The sequence below is a fragment of the Rattus rattus genome, chromosome 1 (assembly GCF_011064425.1).
Source record: "Rattus rattus isolate New Zealand chromosome 1, Rrattus_CSIRO_v1, whole genome shotgun sequence".
Lineage (NCBI taxonomy): Eukaryota > Metazoa > Chordata > Mammalia > Rodentia > Muridae > Rattus > Rattus rattus.
In genome coordinates this window covers 118,938,917-118,960,981 of record NC_046154.1, presented here as the reverse complement: position 1 = coordinate 118,960,981, position 22,065 = coordinate 118,938,917, and the positions used below count along the sequence as shown (strand labels likewise).

General features: G+C 38.0%; 1 protein-coding gene across 1 annotated transcript in view; it reads left to right on the top strand.

Annotated features, from left to right (window-relative positions):
- The first annotated feature begins 13,398 nt into the window (after positions 1-13,398).
- LOC116902795 (protein MMS22-like) overlaps positions 13,399-22,065 on the top strand; it is a 112,448-nt gene continuing 103,781 nt past the window's right edge. Inside the window, exons 1-6 of the mRNA XM_032905135.1 lie at positions 13,399-13,567; positions 14,417-14,542; positions 15,970-16,019; positions 18,383-18,470; positions 18,562-18,742; positions 21,620-21,710. Of these exons, the coding sequence (XP_032761026.1) occupies positions 13,410-13,567; positions 14,417-14,542; positions 15,970-16,019; positions 18,383-18,470; positions 18,562-18,742; positions 21,620-21,710 (694 nt within the window). The 5' untranslated portion in view covers positions 13,399-13,409. The remainder of the gene's footprint in view (positions 13,568-14,416; positions 14,543-15,969; positions 16,020-18,382; positions 18,471-18,561; positions 18,743-21,619; positions 21,711-22,065) is intronic.

Genomic DNA, 22,065 nt, shown 5'->3' with positions numbered 1-22,065 from the left:
ATCTTTTGTTGAGTGGACATCCCTGGGACATAGACAGTAATGAAGCCAAATAGCAGCTCGAGTATCTGGGGAACTGGATGTCCCAGGGACCTGGAAGGTGGAATGGACCTGAAACTCTACTTCTTCCTCCTACAACATTACGGAGAGAGGCTGAAACTAATTGGGAGGTTCCTTTGTTTTATGTTTTCCTTTTGTCTTCATGTATGTATATTATGTATGTATGTACTGTTTGTATGTATGTCTACATGTGTGCGCTTCTTCTTCTGATATCCGATGATTATAGACAGTTGTTTCCTCCTCTGTATCTGTCTTTTCTCAGTCTGTCTCGCAGCAAGTGGTTTGCTCTTCTGACCTATCTCCTCTTGAAGCATTTTCTAGGGCAGCTTGCCCTTCTCTACGCTAACAACATTTCCTGATCTGGGCAAAAAGCACCCACTGTGGTGGACCAGGCCCTTTGTTTCCAATTGTTCCCAAGGCAAAACCAATATCTCTTATTTAACTTGTGTCCCCAGCTTAGCATCTGGAACTTTACGGAAACTAGCCAACCAAGGGCTTCATTCAGTTCGATTCTTTCTCAAGAATTTCTCCATAGTGTCTCCTTTTATTTTCTTCTTCTGCTCCGAACAGCAGAGCACCAGAAAAGAATGAGACTGTGGGATCTCCGACCAACTTCTCGAGTAGCTATCTTCACCTGGAACATGTTTAGTAACTTCAGTCCGTTCCATGGCTGCAATGAAACATCGACAAACAGGACTTGACCGAACTCTTGCTCACTACCTAAACACTTCCACATGGCTGTTATTTCCAATGAAATCAATGACTGCCCACCTTCAGGACCCTGGAGGCGGATGCCCCTGATGTTCTGATCATGGGGAGGTTCAGTACTGGTGCTCTTCCTGCCATTGCGACCAGCTTGCTCTTAGCAAGAAGACCAGGACCAGAGGGACCTTCTTCAAGCAGTTTATTCGGAACCTTGATACAATCTTCATCTCCCTGTGGTAAATGCCTACATCAACAAAGTTGGATTTGCGCGCTCAACCAACCCCAATGATAACTCAGCTTGCGTGGGTCATGCAGAAAACCTGTCCAATTACAATAACCCTTTTAGGCCAGGCATATAGACAACTAGGACTTGTTGTTTGCTACAACTACTATCTCTTTTTATTTTAAGGCAGGAAACCAGCAGCCATGGTTTCTGCTGCGTGCAACTCCCATATACTAGTTCCATCATACAGCCCTGAAACTCATGTTCCAATCCTTCCTTCTCCTATTTAAATCTTAACCTAGTAGTATTCCTTTGTGTAAATAAACCCTATTTGTATCCATTCTTATGTAACCATCCTCGACATCCTGGGTTGTTTTCAACTTCTGTCTATCGTACAAGCTTGCATTCTGTACCATATGAGACTAAGGAGTCAGAGCTAGCATTCTGCTTTTGGTATATTGGGAGTTGTGCTGGGTCTTTTGTTGTGTTATTTCACTAGAATCTTCAAGTAATTTCCAGGTAGTTTTCTTTTGCATTCCTTGCCATGGAGGATTGTTCCTCTTTCTCCTAATCATTCCTGCCAATATGGATGGACATCTGTTGTTTTGGTGTTAGCCATTCTAACTGGGGAATGGAATCACAAGGGTACAGGTTTGCATTTCTCTGATCACTAAGGACTTTTGAAGATTTCTTGAGGTCTCTGAGGCCTCTCTCTTATTCTCTCTCTTCTCTTTCCCTCTCTCCCCTCCTATGTGCCTCCTGCAAGGTTATCCTCCCTCCTCCTCCTCAAGCTATCCCCTTCATTTTTTTGTGCTCAGAAACCTCAAAGACTTAAGCTTCAAGCTTCAGACATGGTAAGCACCATTTGTTTTGGACAATCAGATTTTTTGCTGATAGGAGCTGGTGTGGTTCCCAGTAGACAGTTTTTATTTCCTTCCTCGGTATTAAATGTCTGTTATTCCCTGGACCAGACACGCTGCTAGTAAAGCCAATCTCCATTAGAGATTTATATGTTCTCTGCTCGGGTGATATTGCAATTCAAGAAGTATGGAGTTGGATTTCAGTGTTTGGCTTTTGGGACATTTATATCTTAGATGGTTACCTTCAGCAATCCTGAGTTCAGGTGCCAGTGTGTGAGAGAGGTGCATGTGTGTATGTGAGGATGGAAGCATTCTTGATTACTCACTAGTATATGTTGAGCAGGATCACTGATCTGGATCTCACTTCTCTAGTTAGTCTCTGTCAAGATTGCAGCAGATACTGGCCAGATGCAAGCTCATTGTCAGATTCTGGGGATTAGACTCTGGTCTTCACATCTCCATTGACATAAAACTGTCTGTTAGCAGCTTGCTTCCAGATTTACATTCTAGACATTTTTAACTATTGTGAGAATGGTATTTCTTCCTATAAAGGTTCTTTCTCAGCAAGTTGTACTGGTATAATTAAATGCGCTTTGCCTTTTGTGGCGCGCAGTATCGCCTCCTACCCTTTTTTTAGATTTTTTAAATTTACATTTCAAATGTGTTTCCTCTCCTGATTCGTTTGCGCCAGCCCCCAATCCCCCTTCCTTCTTCTATGATGTGTTCCCCTCCCAAGCCACTCTTGTCCTACCCCACAATTCCCCACCTACACTGGAGTTATTATACAGCAGAACCAAAGGGCCTCTAACAAGGCATCTCTACTACATGTTTGGTGGAGCCATGGGTCCAGTTTCATGTATAGGTTTTGGTAGTGGTTTAGTTCCTGGAGCTCTGGTTGTTTGGCATTTGCTGTTCTTATGGGGTTGGAAGCTTGCAACTGACTCTTCAATCTTTCTCTAATTCCTCAACGGAATCTTACTCGTTTCCATGTTTGCCACTTTAGCCTCTGTGTTACAGCATGCTCTGTCTGTGCCTCCCATTTTGGTGATAATATCATCTGGCTCTGTCAGCATACTTCTACCCATCAATCATCTGTAGTTTGGGTGATGCCCTTGCTTGGGCTGTGTGCCATGTGAGGCAGGTTCTTAATGGCTGTTCTTGGTCTCTTCCTCAACTTTCCTCCCTGCTCCCTCTGTGAATATTTTGTTCCCCTTTAAGTAGGGTGAAGCATCCCCACTTTGGTCATGCTGTGTAGATTTCATGTAATCATGTATCTTGGGAGATTTGGGCTAATGTCCACTTATCAGTGAGTGCATACATGTGTTTCTTTTGGAGCAGGTTTACCTCACTCAGGTCTCCTTGTTGGTTGATCTTAGGCATAAACCGTGGTGTTTTGATCAGGAAATTTTCCCCAGGCCTTGCGTGATCAGACTCTTCCCGCTTTTGTTTGTTTGTTTGTTTGTTTGTTTGTTTGTTTTTTTTTGTTTTTTTAATGGTTGCGTTGTATCTGGTTGATGAGGAGATTGAATTGATCCGCGGACTTAAGCTTTGCAGAGACGTAAGTATGGATTAATTTGCATTTTCTACATGCAGACCTCGTTGAACTAGCACCACTTGTTGCAAATGCTACCTTTATCCATCGTTTTGGAGTGCTTTTGGCTCCACGAGATCAGGTGTGGACAGTAGCGTGTGGATCTCGCTTTCTTGTCTTCAATTCTATTCCATTGATCACCAGTGCCTGTCTCTGTACCAATGACGTTCAGTTCTCATCATCTTTGCTCCGATTGTAATACTGCTTGAGGTCAGAGCAGCGATTCCCCAGAAAGTTCCTCACTGAGCAGATAGTTTATCATTTCTTGGGTCGTTTATTCCAAAATGAATTTACAAATTGCTCCTCTAACTCGCATCGTAGGAATTGATTTGGACTGTGATTTGATACGGTGAATCTGTAGATTGCTTTTGCTTAAAATGGGCCATTGTGCTCTGATTAATCCTGCCAATCCATGGGCATGGGAGGTCTTTCGATTCTTTCGGGTCTGATCTTCATTTCTCTTCTTCAGAGACTCCTGGAAGTTCCTTGTGCCTCACAGATCTTTTTCACTGTGGCAGTTAGAGTCACACTATTGTTTAGTTTTATTTGAGACTATTGTCAAGGGTGTCATTTCTAATTCTCTTTCTCTTGCGCGCATGTCTCTTGATTAGAATAAGGCTACTGATTTCATTTGAGTTACTCTGGTATCAGTCACTTTGCTCAAGTTGTCGATTGTAATCAGACAGAGTTTCTAGTGACTTTTAGATCATTAGTGTGGCTATCATTGCATCATCTGCGAGATAGTGATATTTTGACTTCTTCCTTTCAATTTATATCTTTTTTCATGATGTTTGAATTGTATTTCCTATTTACATTTCAATGTTATCCCTTCTGGTTTCCATGCCCATCCCCTCAACCTCTCTCCCTTCTTATGTGGGTGTTCCCTCTACATCCTTCCCCCATTACCTGTGCCCAACACGTTCACTGGTGGTTCAGTCTTGGCAGGACCAGGACCTTCACTGGTGTCTCACTAGGATATTTCCTGCTACCTATGTAGTTGGCCCAGGGTCAAGTCATGTAGTCTTTGGCAGTGGATTGGTCCCTGGAAGCTCTGGTTGGTTGGCATTGTTGTTCATAAGGGTCTCAAGCCCTTCAAACTCTTTCAGTCCTTTCTCTGATTCCTTCAACGAGGTCCTGTTCTCAGTTCAGTGGTTTTGCTGGCATTCACCTATGTATTTGCAGTATTCTTGCTGTGTCTCTCAGAGAGATCTACATCCCGTTCTTGTCAGCTTGCACTTCTTTGCTTCATCCATCTTATCTAGTTTGGTGGCTGTATATGTATGGGCCACATGTGGGGCAGGCTCTGAATGGGTGTTCCTTCAGCCTCTGTTCTAAACTTTTGCCTCTATCCTCCTAAGTGTACTCTTGTTCCCCTTTAAAGGAGTGAAGCATCACATTTTGGCTATCCTTCTTGAGTTTCATGTGTTCTGTGCATCTAGGGTAAAATTCGAGCATTTAAGTTAATATCCACTTATCAATGAGTGTGTGTTTTTCTGTGATTGGGTTACCTCTCACCAGGATGATATTTTCCAGTTCCATCCATTTGCCTAAGATTTTTAAAATTATCGATTTTTGGATAGCTGAGTAATATTCCATTGTGAAGATGTACCACATTTTCTGTATCCATTCCTCTGTTGAAGGGCATCTGGGTTCTTTCCAGCTTCTGGCTATTATAAATAAGGCTGCGATGAACATAGTGGAGCATGTGTCTTTTTATATGTTGGGGCATCTTTTGGGTATATGCCCAAGAGAGGTATAGCTGGATCCTCAGGTAGTTCAATGTCCAATTTTCTGATGAACCTCCAGACTGATTTCAGAATGGTTACCAGTCTGGTCCCTACCCACAGGTGGAGTATTTCTTTCTCCCATCCTCAGCATCTGCAGGTCTCCAGAATTTTTGATTCTTAGCCATTCTGACTAGTGGAATCTCAGTTTGTTTTTGATTTGCATTTCCCTGATTACTAAGGATTTTATTCGGATTAGATTGGCTAGTGGCTGTTTTTGGACCATTGCTTGAAAGTTGTTTTTCAGCCTTTTATTCTGGAGGTAGTGTCTGTCTTTGGACTCTGAGGTGGAGCTTCTCTGTAAAATGTTGTGTCCTCTTTACATATCCAGTCTGTCAGTGTATGTTTTTTATTATGAACTGAGTCTATTGATGTTAAGAATTATTAAGGAATAGTGATTGTTGTTTCCTTTTTTTTGAAAGGATGGTGATTATGTTTGTGTCTCTCTCTTTTTTTTTATTTAAAGATATTACTTTCTTCCTTTTCAGAGTGTAGTTTCCTCCTTTGTGTGGAGTTTTCTATTATCCTTTTGGAATTTGTAGAAAGACATTTGGTTTTGGAATTATCTTGGTTTCTCCATCTGCTATTGGTGAGATTTTGCTGGATAGGTAGCCTGGGCTGTTTTTCTCTTAGGGTCTATGACATCTGTCAGGATCTTCTGTCTTTTCAGAGTCTCTAATTGAGAAGTGTGGTATAATTCTGATAGGTCTGCCTTTGTCCTTTTTCCATACTGTTTTTAGATTTCTTTTGTTTTGTATTTGATGTTTGACTATTATGTGACAGGATAAATTTCTTTCTGGTCCAATCTATTTGGAGTTCATGTAGGCTTTTGTATGTATTTATAGGCATTTCTTTTTTAGGTTAGGGAAGTTTTCTTCTATAATTTTGTTGAAATTATTTACTGGTCCTTTAAGGTGAGTCTTCTCTCTTCTACACCCATTATCCTTAAATTTGTTGTCTCCATTGTGTGGAGTCTGGATGTTTTGGCTTAGAAGCTTCTTGCATTTTTGCTATCATCTTTGATGGTTGTCGATGTTTTCATGTTTCCTGAGAGATCTCTTCTTCTATCTCTTGTATTTGTTAGGATGCTTGCATCTATGACTCTTGGATCTCTTTCTTAGGTTTTATCTGGACACTTGGTTTGGCTTTCTTTATTGTTTTAGTTCCATTTTAAATTCAGTTTTGTTCAATTCCCTCTGTTTGGTCGTTTTCCTGTAATTCTTTGGAGGGACTTTGTGTCTCCTCTTTAAGGTTTGTACTTGCTTACTTGTTTAACTGAATTGCCTTTTGAGGGGAGTTATTTGTGCCTTTCTTAAGTCCTCCTCATCATCCTGCAGTGTGAACCCACATTTGTACTTTCCAGTGTGTTTGGATATCTAGTATTTGCTTTGGTGGGAGGAACTGGGCCTCATGATATCAAGTCGCCTTGGTTTCTGTTGCTTAGTTTCTAATACTTGCCTCAGTTTTCTCTGATGTATCCTGTCTTGTTGTTCTCTGACAGTGGGTTGACCTCCTCCTGTAGGCTCAGTGTGTCAGCACTCCTAGAACCTGTTTTTTTCAGCAGGATCTGGGTGCAGAGAGTTGCTCTGGTTTTTGTGTGACCCAAAACTCAGGGTGTTTGTTGGTGCAGAAGAGTTCATCTTACCTCTGCTCAGGTGTGTAGGTGCTCCTGGGATTTTGGTTTCAGCTCTTGGCATAGTCGGAAATCCAAAGGGTCCTGCCCCTGACTGTTCTTAGGTCCCTGTGCCCAGTGGGCAACAGATGGCGCACTAACTTTTGTTTCCTCTTTGGATCAGAATGTGTGCAGAAAGTAGTTATCTCTGAGTTCTCAGGATTGTCTGCACCTGAGGGTCCGATTCTCTCCCACATGGGTTGGGTGCAGGGAGCTGTGGGAACTGGTTCAGTTCAGTTCTAGGCCCAGGCAACCAGCAGGTTCCTGCTGTTGGCTTCTCTATTTCTGTATCTAGAGACCATTTGCAGCTTCCTCTTGGGCCAGAATGTGAGCAGTGGCAGTCTCCCTGAGATCTTCATATTGTCAGCACTTTGTAGGTTCAGCTCTTTCCTACTGGTTAGGAGTTGTGGGATTGAGTTCCTTTCCCTCCTATTTTTTTTTTTGTTAATTCTGTCATGTTCATGTTTCTGGTAAAATCTAAGTCATGTGTTATGATTTCTCTTGCTGTAAAGAGAGACCATGATCATTTCAACTCTTATAAAAGCATTTAATGGGGATGGCTTACGGTTTTGGAGGTTCATTCTGTTCATCATGATGGAAAGCAGACATGGTGCTGGACAATGAACTGAGCAAGTGTGACAGTGAGCCTAGCTGGGGCATCTGAAATCTCCCAGTGACTGCCTCCACCAAGGTATACCTCCTATTAATGCCTATCTCTATGAGCCTATGGAGACCATTTCATTCACATCAACATTGACATGATTCATATTGGGAACAATTTGATTTGCCTTTTTCATTTGTGCCCTTTATTTCTCCTCTTGTTATAGTGCTCTGAGACTTTGATTACCATATTAACTAAGAATGAGAGAGCATCATTTCCTCCTTTCATGACAATGCTCAAAATCCTCCTCAAATACTGTAATGTTGGCTATATTTGATATATTATTATCAATATCATCATCATCATCATCATCATCATCATCACCTTGTATCCTTCTATTACTAGATTTTGTGTGTTCAAAAGTCTTTTTAGATTTATTTTGTGTGTAAGAATGCTTTTTGAATATATGTATGTGCATTATGTGCATACCATGCCTATAAATCAAAAGAAGATTTTCTAGAACTGGATGTGATTGATCACATCATGCAAGTGTGCTTAATTGCTTAGCCTCCTCTAGGCTCCCTTGGGATGAAAGACTTTCCTGGATTGATTGAGATGATCGCTACGACTTTCTGTCTTTCTGACTTGGATGTGTTTTAATAATTGACTTTCTGTTGAATTAGTCTTATATACCTGGAATGAAACCAACCAGGCTTTGAATATAACTCACTTTTGAATTTGCAAGAATATTGAAAATTTTGCACTATTCAATTGCAGCACCATTGTGATTTTTTCCTTATCCGGTTTTGATATCAGAGTAATTAATTTGTAGAACGAGAATTTGGTATTCATTTTATGTTTTAGGTAAATGTTGGTGATCCTCCTGAGCCATGCAACTGTCATCTTGTGTGCCCTTATAAAGAAATTATCTGATTTTCTGTTAGAAATGTCTATGTGACCCCATGTTGAGTGTATGTTCTTTAAAACTTGTTTTATGTGTTCTGCTCTAATTGCAGGTGGCCAGGGAGATGAGGAGTGGCTCCATCTATGACAAGAAGTCCCTTATCTCTGCTAGGAATGATCCAGGTGTAGTCTGTTGTAAAATATATTTTCTGTAACAAACCCTATAATGTTCTGGATAGAAGCTCAATAAATGGATCCATTCTAGAGTGATCTAGAGAATGTGTCAGGTTTGTTACTGGGACCTTGAGTTTGTGTAAATGTTGAACTTTTTAATATGTGAGCATATGTTCTGAAAATGTATAGTACATAAAATGTATAAGTGTAAAGAGAGAAGAACCCAATTGCCTTTTCTTTTCGTTTTTCTTCTTTTTTTTTTTTTTTTTTGGCTTATGAGAGCCCTCATAAATTTTTTAATTATTTTATTTATTTACATTCCAGGTGCTATGAACAGAGGGAAACACATGTCCTTGTGGTACAGTGGGGAATATTTGTGTATATGCCCAGTAATAGTATTAGCTCAGGTATATCTATTTCCATTTTGAGAAACCACTAGATTGATTCCAGAGTGGTTTAACTAGCTTGCAATCCAAGAAGTGTCTATCTTTCTCACATCCTCACCAACACGTTGCCTACTTCAGTTTTGATCTTGGTCATTCTGTTTGGTGTAAGGTGGAATCTAATGGTCATTTTGACTTGTATTTTTCTGATAACTAAGGGAACTTAAACATTTCTTTAAATTGCCTCCTCTTCATTCTGAGATCCCTGTTGTGTCCTCTGTTTAGCTCTAACCCCATTTTTAATTTGTTGTTTGGTTTTTTGGAGATAAATTTCTCAGTTTTTCTATATTTTGAATATTAACCTCTGCGTTGCAGGTTAGTGAAGGTTTTTTCCCATTCTGTAGGTGGTTGATTTGTCCTATTTATGATGTCTTTTTTCCTTATAGAAGTTTTTTCAGTTTCATGAGGTCCCATTTATCAATTGTTGTCATTGGTATTCTGTTCAGGAATTTCCCCCTGATGGGGCTCAGGTTATTGCTATTTTCTCTTCTATTAGATTCAGTGTTTCCTGGTTTTTATGTGGAGGTCCTTGATCCACTTGGACTTAGCTTTGTTCAAGGTGATAAATTTGGATGTATTTTCATCTTCTCAAGTACATATAGACCCGATTGAAATCAGCCAGCATCATTTATTGAAGATGCTGTCTTTTTTCCACTGTTGTCTTTGTTTTGTCATAGATGAAAGCGGTCCATAGGTGTATGGGTTTACTTCTGGTCTTCTCAGATCCTTTCTTAGGGAAATTCATCTAAACTTTTTTAGAAAAAGAACTTGGAAATAAAATAAAGATTAAATTCACTTTTTCAAAGTATCCTTTTCTTCCTGAAGACTTCACCTAATTGGGAGTTAGAGCTGTGTAGTTCCTGTGGAGATGAATAAAAGGCTACATTACTTTAATTCCCTCGTTTAGGCTATAAAGAATTGTGCCAAGTCAGAGGCTTTAACCTGTGAATTGCAAGAAAGTTTTAGGACCTTTAGAAGTTATCAACAAGCATTCAGCATAGAGAATTAGAACTTGAGATGATCAATCTTTAAAGCTATAACCTGGTCTGATATTGTATCTCACTTTAACCATTCCAATTTCAATATATGTGCTGACAAAGCCATCACCCTTGTTCTTTTTCTTATTTGTAGTTTAATGTAAAACATATAAACATTTTTGACCATTAATATTCAACCTATCATCTTGAAGAATGAATCCACCATTAGTTTCAATGACCAGAATTTTTTAGTTTATATGGCTCATTGTGTCATCAAAGAAAGTTTAGCTTCTTTCTGATTTATCTCTAATCCACCTTAATTTTCTTTCTCAAATCATACTGTATTGACTAGCTACTCAAAGCAAAATGGTATAAGAAGTTAATATATATATTTATAAAATATTTATATAAAATTTTTTAATTTATATTTCTACATGTATGTATATATTTATATATTTATGTACATATGCTTGTTCTTAGTCTAGAGGGGAAGGTCTCATTTTCATCAGTAGGCATAAGGTCACAGCAACACCTGCCCATAAATATATATTAAACGAATTTTCGTACGTTAGTTTTCAAAAAGCTTATTGAGAATCACAGGTAGGAACTTTTTTTCTAAATTTCTTTATCAAAATGTTATAATGTCTTTTCCTTTTATATTTTTGATCTATTCAACTTCACATAATAATAAAATTTGAACAAACCTTTAAATATAAAAATTGAAACTGATTTTCTTACCATGTCTCATTTTTATGCAATCAGATTTCAATTGCTATACTTCTACATTGGTGAGTGATAGTGGATAATTTTTTTTTTGGTTAGATTTTCATAATGCTAGATTCTTGAGTTTTTAATGTATTCAACTTTTCTATTTACTGAAAGAAAGTTATTACTGAAAAAGTTATTACAATATCATTATTTTTTTTCCTTCCTTAAGTATTTGGAATGGAGTAAATGTGTTGATGTTTTTGAAGAATCTTTTTGTTTCATTTATTTCATTTGTTTTGGTCTGCCACCCCTCTTTTTTTTGTTATCTTTAGTTTGAATTAACTGAACTTCTAATATTTCAAAATGGATGTTTTGTGTCGCTGAACCTTCCCTTTTAATGAAAGCCCTTTAAATTTCGTAGATACATAATATATTTTGAAAATGATTTCAACCTTTCTGCTTCTGGGAATGAATGCAGAGACTTACAAAATGCTATACAAATGTTCTACCATTATACTTCACCGATAGCCTTCAACCTTTTTTAAATAATAAATTTGTTTCATGATGTTGAATAGTCTATCTCCATATGTTCCATGTTTAATTGTATAGTTTTTTTATTGTTAGCTTAGTCATATGTATCCTTATGTTCAACTGGAGGTAGTACTATTCCAATATTATTTCTATTCTATCATCAACTATAGAGACATTTCAATTCCTAATTGCTTGTTAGGTGGATAGGGTGATGATTGCTTGTAGTCTCAGTTCCTTGAGAGGTTGAGAGAAGAACAGGAAATTGGGGGCAGCCTGGACAAAATAGCAATATCTCATCTTTATAAAACAATATTATTTGAATATTTCTTGTAACAGTATTATTTGTTATACTATTAATAAATATATATTATTTCTACCTATGGAAACATATTTACTAGATATATTCATATTTAACATTGTTATGTCTTGTCAAAATTAAGATTAAAATAAGGCCTGACTATATACACTTGATAAGACTGCACCCTTGCTGGCTTTATTTGTTTTTAATGAGAGAGAAACATGGAATGTGGTAAGTCGTTGAGCATTTAATCCAGTCAGGTTTTTCCCCACTTGGTTGGGGGCAACCGTTGTTCGCCCTTAGTGAAGGCAATCATTGTTTTTGACTATAAGTTAGTTGACTGCCTCCTATAGGTATAGCTCTATTCCTCCTAGTCATTCGTGTTTACCTTTTTTTTCAGCTTTTAAGAATGAGAATGCTTTATTAGCTGTGGTGCTTATCATCACATTTTGGGGATCCAGCAACCATGTACACACCTTTGTAAGTGACCGTTTAATTAAGTATGACCTTAACCATCCTCTGTCATTTATTTTGTTCTTCCCATTCCATGACTCACATAAACTGAACTCACATAATCAACAGGTATTTAAACAAAGACAACAGACAAGTGTATTGGAATGTTGACTGAGGAAGAAAAATGGTCATCTGAGAAACTGTTCTGATTAGAAGTGCCAATGCTCAATCTATACTCAGAAATATACCCTTGACATCACGGTGGAAGAGACCCTCATGATACAGACTAGACCTCATCCAACTACAGATATGATTCCGTAGTCAACAACAAAAAACAAAACAAAACAAAAACAAAACCATCAGGTCTCAGAGTACCTCAACTGAGCTGCACAAATACATCTACTACCCACAGTAGCCGCACATTATGGTAGGATTTTTTCCTTTTCTACATGTCTTTTGAAAATACGTTGCATTTTATGTAAATATCTAAGAGTTAAGATAGATTCCCTAGGGAGGTCAGATGTCAGCAGGACAAGCTACATATTCAAATCGCAGCAGGTATTTGAATTCAACCCGCTCCATCTCAAGACAATAATATTCGAGTCCATTTTAAAGAACACTTAATAAGTTATGTCTGAGGAATCTGACTTAATCATAAAAGCAATCTGACAATCAATGTGTCCGAACAACGGATTCTCTTTCCCTTGTGCTTTTCTGGGACATTGCCAGAGCAGGGCACCCACCACAGGAAAGCCTGGGTGGGTTCCAGAGCAGAAAGAGGGTGGATCGGCTGCGGGCGGCCGAGGCAGATGCGGGGAAGCTGATCCGGGCTGTCCTCGGATCCTCTCTTGCCTCAATCCAGAGCTACGTTTTAGTAAAGTGGTCTCACCTCCAAGCTCTCAAAGTTTCAGAACCTGGAAGCCGAATGCCTATACCTGTCCAGACCCACAAGCTCTCGCGAGAGCTCGGGCAGCGCTAGCCTTTGCATTGAGGACTCGCGAGAGGGCGGCGCCGGAGGCGGGGCACGCCGTGGCGGGAATTTCGCCTGCTTCCGGTTTTCTGTGGCGGGCGCCGAGTTCCTCATCTCCAGTGTCGGATCCCGCGATTTTCCTGAGCGCCTCCTCCCTCTGGAACGCGCTGCGGCGGAGGGAGGGGGGCTGCGGCACCATCCCGACCTGCCCAGGAAACCAGCTTGAGGTGCGTGAGGGCCTGGAACCCACCGCAGCCCTGGAGGGAGAGGGCGGCGTTGAAGGGCGGCCTGGTGTCTGGGGGCCCTGAGGCATGGAACTAAGCGTTTTTCTCTTGTTTTAACTTTGTTTTCCCCATGTGCTGAGGGCACATTTTGTCCTTACCTCTCAACTTCTTGCACCTTTGTCTTTGGAGCTTTACCACGGAGCCGCGGCGTCATTTTCCGAGCATGATGTAAATAATGGATGGCAGTTCAGCAGCGTCCACCTTCTTGACTGACAGCTTAGAGCTGGAGCTGGGGACGGAGTGGTGCAAACCCCCCTGCTTTTCTTGCGCTTTTGACAGCAGAGACGGAAGATTTTCTGGAGAGTCCTACCTTGCCAGTGGCGCCCTTAAGCGGTAGGTAAAAAGGGAATTGAGGATCCCCATCCCCAACAGTGTTGGTTAGTTATCGCTAACGACTAAACTTAGGGGCTGAACCAGCCTCGTTTTATACAAGCTTGAGTATATAGAAGGTTCCCGACTGCGTTCGTGCTCTGGCTGCGTTTTCAGTGTTACAGAGGACTTTCTGGATAATTGATAATCTCTTTGGCGTGGGTAGCCGGACATTTAATTTACTTAGACTGGTTTCAGAGCAGCCCTGTCTTTTGGAACTTGTATTTCCTTTGAAGGACAGTAGTTATCTATACGTTGTCAGTAATTTATAAGTAGAACCTGACAGTGTTTATTGCTTCGGTTCTTCCCACTTCTAGGCCTCTGCATACAGAATTCATAAGCATACTAGTCGAATGAATATTGCAATGACATTGCTGTTCTTGAACTATTTTGGTAATGCCCTTTGAGGAAATTTCATTAAAAGAAACAATTTTTTTATTGTTGATTTTTAAATTATACCTTTTTTAGCCTTAAAAACATTACATAGCTATGTGTTGTCATTCTTCATAATACAGAATATTTGGTGTTTTAAAAACTAATCGTCTCATTTAAAGATAAAATGACTTAAGGCCACTTTGTGTATCGCCTAGAATCCATTTATGCTTTTCTTTTTGAGTTACATTACTTTTTACCTGTTTTATACAACATAAGGTGTAAAGTATCCCCCCCCCCGCACACATATATTTATGTCATATATATATATATATATATATATATATATATATATATACACACACACACATATGTATATATGTATATATGTATATATGTCATGTATAGTCTGGATTCAAATGATTGTCCTTTTCATTACAGGTTAATTTTAAATCTTGATCCATTACCAACTAATTTTGAAGAGGATACAGTAGAACTATTTGGCATCCAATGGGTTACTGAAACAGCACTAGTACATTCATGTCGAGAACTCTTTCATTTATTCAGGTATGCATGAGTCTATATTTTAACTCTAATGCTGTCTAGTTTTATAGTGCTGTTTTCTCCACACTGATTACAAAAGCATCAGGTGGCAGGGTCTCAACCTTGTAGCCAATGTGTAGCTAGGTCGACCTAGAACTTACATGGCAATCTTTTCTTAGCCTGCCTTCCAGTGCTGGAATTAGAAGCATGAGCCATCATAGATAAAGACTTGAACTATATTTCATGACCCCTCATAAAGAGACGTCAGTGTATCTTTATTATATGCTGTAAATTTTTTTCTTTTTAGGTTAACACAAAAAAACCATGTTTATGAGTGTTTTGAGTGCCTGTATGTATGTGTCCCACATGCATGTGTGGTGACCACAGAGGTCAGAAGAAGGCATTGGATCCCATGGAATTGGAAGTATGGATGATTGTGTGCTACTGCCATACATGCTGGGAACCAAATGCATGTCCTCTGCAAGAGCAAAACATGCTCTTAACTGCTGAGCCATCTCTCCGCCTTCTGTTATTTGTTGAGAGAAGCTGAGCAGTTGTTCTGTAATTCTAAACATTGTAGTGAAGTGGGTCTTTATCGAAGAGAGTTTGAAGGCAAATAGTAACGATGAAATGGGATGACCATCAGGAATTAAAATGAGGCATCCTAAAAGCTTTACATATATATTTTTTATTTACGTGTTTTAGTTTGCCTTTCTATCACTGTGATTAAAGACTGTAACAGAATGTAACTTGTGGAAAAAAGGGTTTTCAGATCATCATCAGGAGAAGCCAAGGCAGGAGCCTGGATGTAGAAACTGAAGCATAAACCACAAAGGAATGCTGCCTTCTGACTTGCTCCCCATTGCTTGCTCAGCCTGATAGGTTATACTACCTAGGACCACCTGTCCAGGGATGGCACCATCCCCAGTAAGCTGGGCTTCCGATATCATATCATATCTTATCATATCATATCAATCATTAGTCAAGGCCCTTAGACTTTGCTGATGGCAGCATGTTCTCATGTGAGGTTCTTCTCTCCACATAACTATTTTATATCTAGGTGACTGGGTATTAGTCAGGACAGTAATCCTTCTTATTTTCTAGCCCCCTATGCAGCTGTATGATACAGTTTAACATAAAATTTAACCCTAGAATGTTTCATATATCTTAAGTTTCCTAAAGATAGAAATATCTCATTGATACTGAAGTCCGATTTTCAAATAGTTCCTGGGATTTATCTTCTATAGATCCTTTTGTAAGTTTAGATAGAGATGTATTTTTATTGTGTATTTTAAAATTTCCCATGTCCAAAGCTGACTTTTAATAAACGTTACAAAGTGAATTATAACAAAAATGAGTTGTTAGTTCCAGGAGTGCTAGAAACACAATCCATGTAATTGCTGTGTGCTTTACATTATGCTAAAGTTTACTCTCACATTTTTTTAAATCAGGCAACAGATATTTAACTTGGAGTCCTTGTTACAAGTCAACTGCGATTTTGGTAAGTTTAATATGTATTTAATTACACAAAAAGAATACCACTCTGTAAACTTGCATATGGAATTCTAATGTGAAATTGGAGTTTCATAAAAATATGAAGTGTTGTGTCAGAGGGTCATAGTATAGTGTCTTTGGTATTCCAAAAGAGTGACTTTTAAATGTTGTTATAGCTGATACTTAAAGGTAAATCAGATTTGAGTAAACCTAAACTTTTCTGAGAGCATTATTTCTTTTGAGGTGAGGGATTGTCTGGAAAACATAAACACAAAATAAAGAAGTTAACAGACCTCTTAGGACTCTTGATCTACTTTTCCTGTTTTCTACTTCTGCTTCCTTTTGGCATTTAGTGGATTGCTGATTTAGTGGAGTGGTACAGGTGTCTTGTGAAGGAATTTGAACAGAAGTGTTTTTATTATAGGCCAGTTGCTTCTCCTTGTAACAATTTTAGTGCAATGTAGTATTTAGAGTCTTGACTTTGTGTTCAACCTAGGTTTTAAACTCAGCTAATAATGTGTTTTTTACTTGACAGTTCTTATCTTACTAGTTCTTGTACAGTTTAAATGCCATGATGCATATTAAGTGTTTATCTGTGTTTGTCATAGTGCCTAGTAAATAGAGATCATCTGGAATATGTTTTTGGTCAAATAAGTTCATTACTTTACCCAAACATTGAGTAAATGCACGTTCACTTGCTGATTTGTGTAAGATGTAAAGGCATGGGGCTTTGTTCCGGATTGGATGCTGTTAAGTAGCAAAAGCAATTACATGAGCCACAGGAAGGAAGGTTGGGAGGGTTTTCAGTAATTAAACTGGGCTTAATAGCATGAAGACAAAGATGCTGCCTCTGGTATGTGATTGCATAGAGCCTTATTTCTGTGTTCAGACATGATTATAAAGGGTTGACTTTTGTCACTTTACTCTAACCACAGAAGAGTCCTGTCTTACTTTTGTATTTAATGAAAAATGCTTATTTTCTGGCATCATAGTCTAGTTGTTATCACCTGCTAGTTGTTAACTGTCAACTTTGTCTTCTTTTCATTAGGTGTTAGCAGTAAATACAAATCATCATTGTTTTATTATTTCCAATGGGAGTTTCATGCCAGACATGCAAAGTACTTGCTTCCTGGTGCAGAGAGTTTTTGTTCTGTCCCTTACGTTCCTAGGTTTGCTTTCAGTTGAGACAGAGTTGACCCATCTTAAATATGTGGAGTATGTGCTTAATCATTGTTCATAACCTTGGTGACTGGTGACTTATCCATCACTGTTTTGTATTGATCTGTTTCAATTGCTTGGTTTTCTTTTGGTTCCATGATACATTTTTCTGTTTCTTTGAATATCTACTAATGTAATATAGTGATATATGCTATGGATTTTATGTATTTGCTTCCAGGAAAGTTCAGCATTCACCTTGCTAGTTATTTTTTAGTTCTGGCTTGCTATTTAACATTTTTATTCTGTTAGGTCTTTCTGGAATTTGTTTTCAGTTTTGTGAGGGCTTCTACAAGCAGCTTCTAGTAGCTTAGGAAGAAGCCTGGTAAACTTCTCTGATGTGTGGTAACTTTTCTGATTTATGTTTTTCATTTCTGCTAATTAACAACTTTAACTGTCCTAACTAGTGTACATTTTATAGAGTTGTTTCAAATGTTCCTTTAGTCTAAGGTAGTGTGATCCTGTTCTTGTGATCCTGTTTTCTCTACCTTTGATTAGTTTTGATCTCTTATGTATTATAATATTTATCAGTGTTTTACATATAGTAGCAATATATAATATCCTTGGCTATGTGAATGTTAAAAAATGAGCAAAAAGGGTGGCAGGGGACGAAGAATACTTTTGGAGAAGTATTGAAAGATTACTTCATATATAGATAATTAGAAGTATTGATTTCATTATAAATATAGTTGGTGACCTTTTATTCATTTTGACTCGAGAGCAACCAAAATTAATTCATAGGGCTACAGAAATGGCCCTTAAGCAGAAATGGCCAATATTCTCGTGAGAGAACTGACTTCCGTAATATACACTTATTTTGGGCAGCTCACAACCACTTGTCACTCCAGCATTAGGGGCATCTGATAGTCTCCCTGGGTACATGCATATACCCACACACAGATATATAATTAAAAGAAAAATAGTATCTTAAGGAATTCACATTTTAAGTGAATTTTGATTTATATGAAGGTGAAACAAAGTCCTACTGTGTGTTCTATTGTGGTACGAGAAACTAGAAAAAGTAGGTTATCTTAAGGTATATTTGTCGTAAACTTAGACTTCTAGGGTAGGTTTTAAGTGAAGCCTGGAAAATATTTTAGCTATTGCTCACCGTCAGTGTTTAAGCTCTCCTTGACAGTATCTGTTTCCGTCTAGGGAAGATAGCCGCCTTGCACGCCAAAGCAGACAGCATTAGGCAGCAGTGTGTAGTGTTTCTTCACTACCTTAAAGTCTTCATCTTCAGGTAGGATACCAGTATTTCTATTATTCCATTGATATCTGTGGCTATATTCACACAGACTCTTGTATATTTATTCTCGCTAATGACTTTGTAGGTGGCTGAAAGTACAAGAAGCGGAGAGCCACAGTCTCCTTGTCCATCCCTATGAGGTTTTGGAAGCTCAGCTTCCCTCGATGTTGGTTGATGAGCTTCGTGGATTACTTCTATATATTGGACATCTAGCTGAACTTCCCAGTGTTACTCTAGGAGCATTTGTAAATCAAAACCAGATTAAGGTTTGATTAGTTTCATTTTTAAATTATCCAACTTTTTTTTTCTCCCCCAAGAAAAAGTATTACTCAAGAATAAGAATTGGTTGTTATTTATTGCTTGTTAATTATGTCTTCTTATTATATATAAATGTGCCTTACTTCAGTCTCTCCATTTACACAGCTTCTTTAACTGAGGTATGGGAAGAATTAAATGATTGGTGTGCCTCAAGTGTGTAAAACACTACCCTGTATCTGTATTGTATGGAGCTGTTCTCCATTCAACAGTGTAAATGCTTAGAAGTTTCAAATAAAAATTAATGTGTTTGAAATTTCTGTCATTCTCATTGATAAAGGTTTAGGCAAATGTCATGCCATTTATGTTACAAATTTAAGAAAGTTGGTCTCTCTCTCTCTCTCTCTCTCTCTCTCTCTCTCTCTCTCTCACTCTCTCTCTCTCTCTCCTTACAGACAGTGTTGAGGTTGGCCTCAGGATGACCTTGAACTTCTGATCCTTTTGCCTTTTTCCCCCCCAAGTGTTGAGCTTACAGACTCAAACCGTCATACCCAGTTTATGAAATGCTAGAAATTGTCCTTGGGTCTTTATGTATGCTGGCAAAGCACACTCCCAACTATATACCCTTAGCCTCAAAGGAAAATCACATGGAAAAGGTACACTTTCACATCTGGACCTTAATATCCCAGCTAAATGGTAGAATGTTTATCACATTCATAGTGTTGGGTTCAATCCCCAGCACTCTAAGGGGAAAAGAATGTTCACCTTGAAGCACACATCTGTGCATTCCTATCTGTCAGATTTTTATGGGATGTGGGTGGTTGTTTTAAATATGCCACTTTTCTACCAGTGATAAGCACTCTGAGGTTTGATTTTAAAAAAAGTGGTATTAATATTATAGTCTAGCTTATAGGTAAATAGCAGGCAAATTCTGCATATATGAAAATTGGGTCACATGTTAATGAGAGATTATTCTAATTTATGAGATTCTCTGAACTTTCAACCCTTTCTATTGCATTTGGCTTTACTAATATCGGTAACTAGGTTTTTAAGTAGCATGATACTAGTCAAAATTTGTATTTTAGTGGAATTTCATGATAAAATATTGATACTGAGATCAATATGTAAGAATAAAAAGTGTTCTAAAAGAATTTATAGGTTAATGTGTTTAATCCAATGAGAACAACTCAATACTTGCTTTTTAAAAATTCTGTCATATGATAAAGGTATGTGCGTAGTTTGTAGAGGAAGAGTAATTTCCTTTTCTGTTTTCTGTATATTGGAGTGGTTGTATTTTCTTGACATCCTTCAAATGTATAAGAAAATAAACATGAATAACTTATATCAGCAGAAAGTAGCCTTTTTTCACAAGGGTCTTTATCTGAGATTTGTGGACATTTTGATTTTGTAGACTTGAAGTAATTTATTTAAGGTCTATAAGATTATAGACTAAGGCATGCGAACTTCTTATCCTTAAAATATAAAATGTATACCAAAATACTATTCTGCAATGAAATAATTTTTTAAAAAACATAGGATTTTTATATAGCTTATCATCTTGCATGCATATGAAGAGCATTTTAGCTACTATTTCCAACTGAACATCCAAAATATTTACATTAGAGATATTACTTATTAGATATTATATAGTACAAATAGTTTTTCTTCTATTTTTTTTTCTACCAATTAACCTGAATTTTCCAGATGATTGAGGGTTCGTGTGTGTGTGTGTGTGTGTGTGTGTGTGTGTGTGTGTGTGTGTGTGACTATATTTGTTGATTTTCTTTTTATGTCGTGTTATTTATGCTGTTAAAAAGCACTTTGGTTTCTACATTTATAGCTGCCATTCATTTCTTTTAAAATATGTAGGGGGCAGGACTAAAGAGATGCCTCAGAGGTTTAAGAGCCTGGGCTGCTCTTCCAGAAGACCTGGGTTTGATTTCCAGCAATCACATGATGGCTCACAGGCATCTGTAACTCCAGTTCCAGGGAATCTGATGTCCTCTTCTGGTCTCCATGGTCACTAAGCATGCATATGGTGCATATGCCTACATGCAAGCAAAACACCTGTATACATTATAATTTAAAAATATGTAGGGAAATAGAATATCTGATACTAGTTTCTGTAAATGGATGTAAATACTATTAGTGAGTTACATTTTCCTCATTGATTTGAGATGTCATATTTATTTATCTCTTCCCTGTTCTGCTTGTTTTCTCCCCACGTTCCACTATGCTATTAGTCTAGCATATTAGTTTGTAATGACAAGGAAAAGCCCTTGTCTTTTTTTTCTAGCTATTTCAGTGGAACTTGTTAATGCCCCTTGTTTTTACTGTGATACTTAGTATTGACAGGTGGTAACCCAGCATAGCTAAGAGCTAAAAATTCTGACTTGATTTTGATAGAATTGTTTGAATGCTTAATCATGGATTGAGAGGTAAAATTCTTTAACTTTGTGAAGATGACCATATAGTTGGTTTGATAGTCTGAAGTTCGTCTCTTTATCTCTTATCATTACTGTGCACACTCTGTATAACTCACTTTAATATACATTAAAGAACATTTCTTAGATAAGTTCTAAGGCAAAAACTACATCTAAAGATTTCCTTGCAGCCCCATGGCTAAGTAGAATCAGCGGTTGGTTGGAAGGGGTTTGTACTGTCCAGTCTATTCAGCCATCTCAAGTGTATGCCTGTATTGAACCAGAAAGAAAAAAGTGTATCCTTTCAAGGATCTCCAGTGAGAGAATTCTCTAGTCAAAGGCAAGGTTTTTTCCTGAGATTTTCAATGGTTGGCTCTTTATCTGTATGCCTGGAGTTCTGTGATGTGATGCAAAATACCGAGTGAAGTATGGATTTTAATTCGTACTTGATGATGTCATTTACAGCTCTTCCCTCCATCATGGCATTTATTACATCTCTTCTTAGACACCCATTGGCTGGTGTTGGAAATACTGCACATGCTGGGAGAAAAATTGAGTGAGTTTATGAGTTTCTGTCTTAATTCTTTTTAAAAATTCCAAGGATCAATTGGTTGATTCTCTTTAAAAATCCTAAGATTGAACTATTGATTGAGTAATTCATTCTTCATTCATAATTTTAGAATGGAATTAGTCAGCTGAGAGTGCTGGCATATGGTCTGTAATCCCAGCTCATAGGAAGCTGAGGCAGGGGATTATGAAGTCAGCCTGGATTATATGCTGAGTTTTGGTTCAGTCTGAATTACATAGTAAGACCCTGTTCAAAAGAAAATAAACAGTTATATTAAGTTATAAGTACTTGGTGATGTTTAAAAAAAAAAAGTAGATAAGTATTTATGCCTCTGTTTCACCCA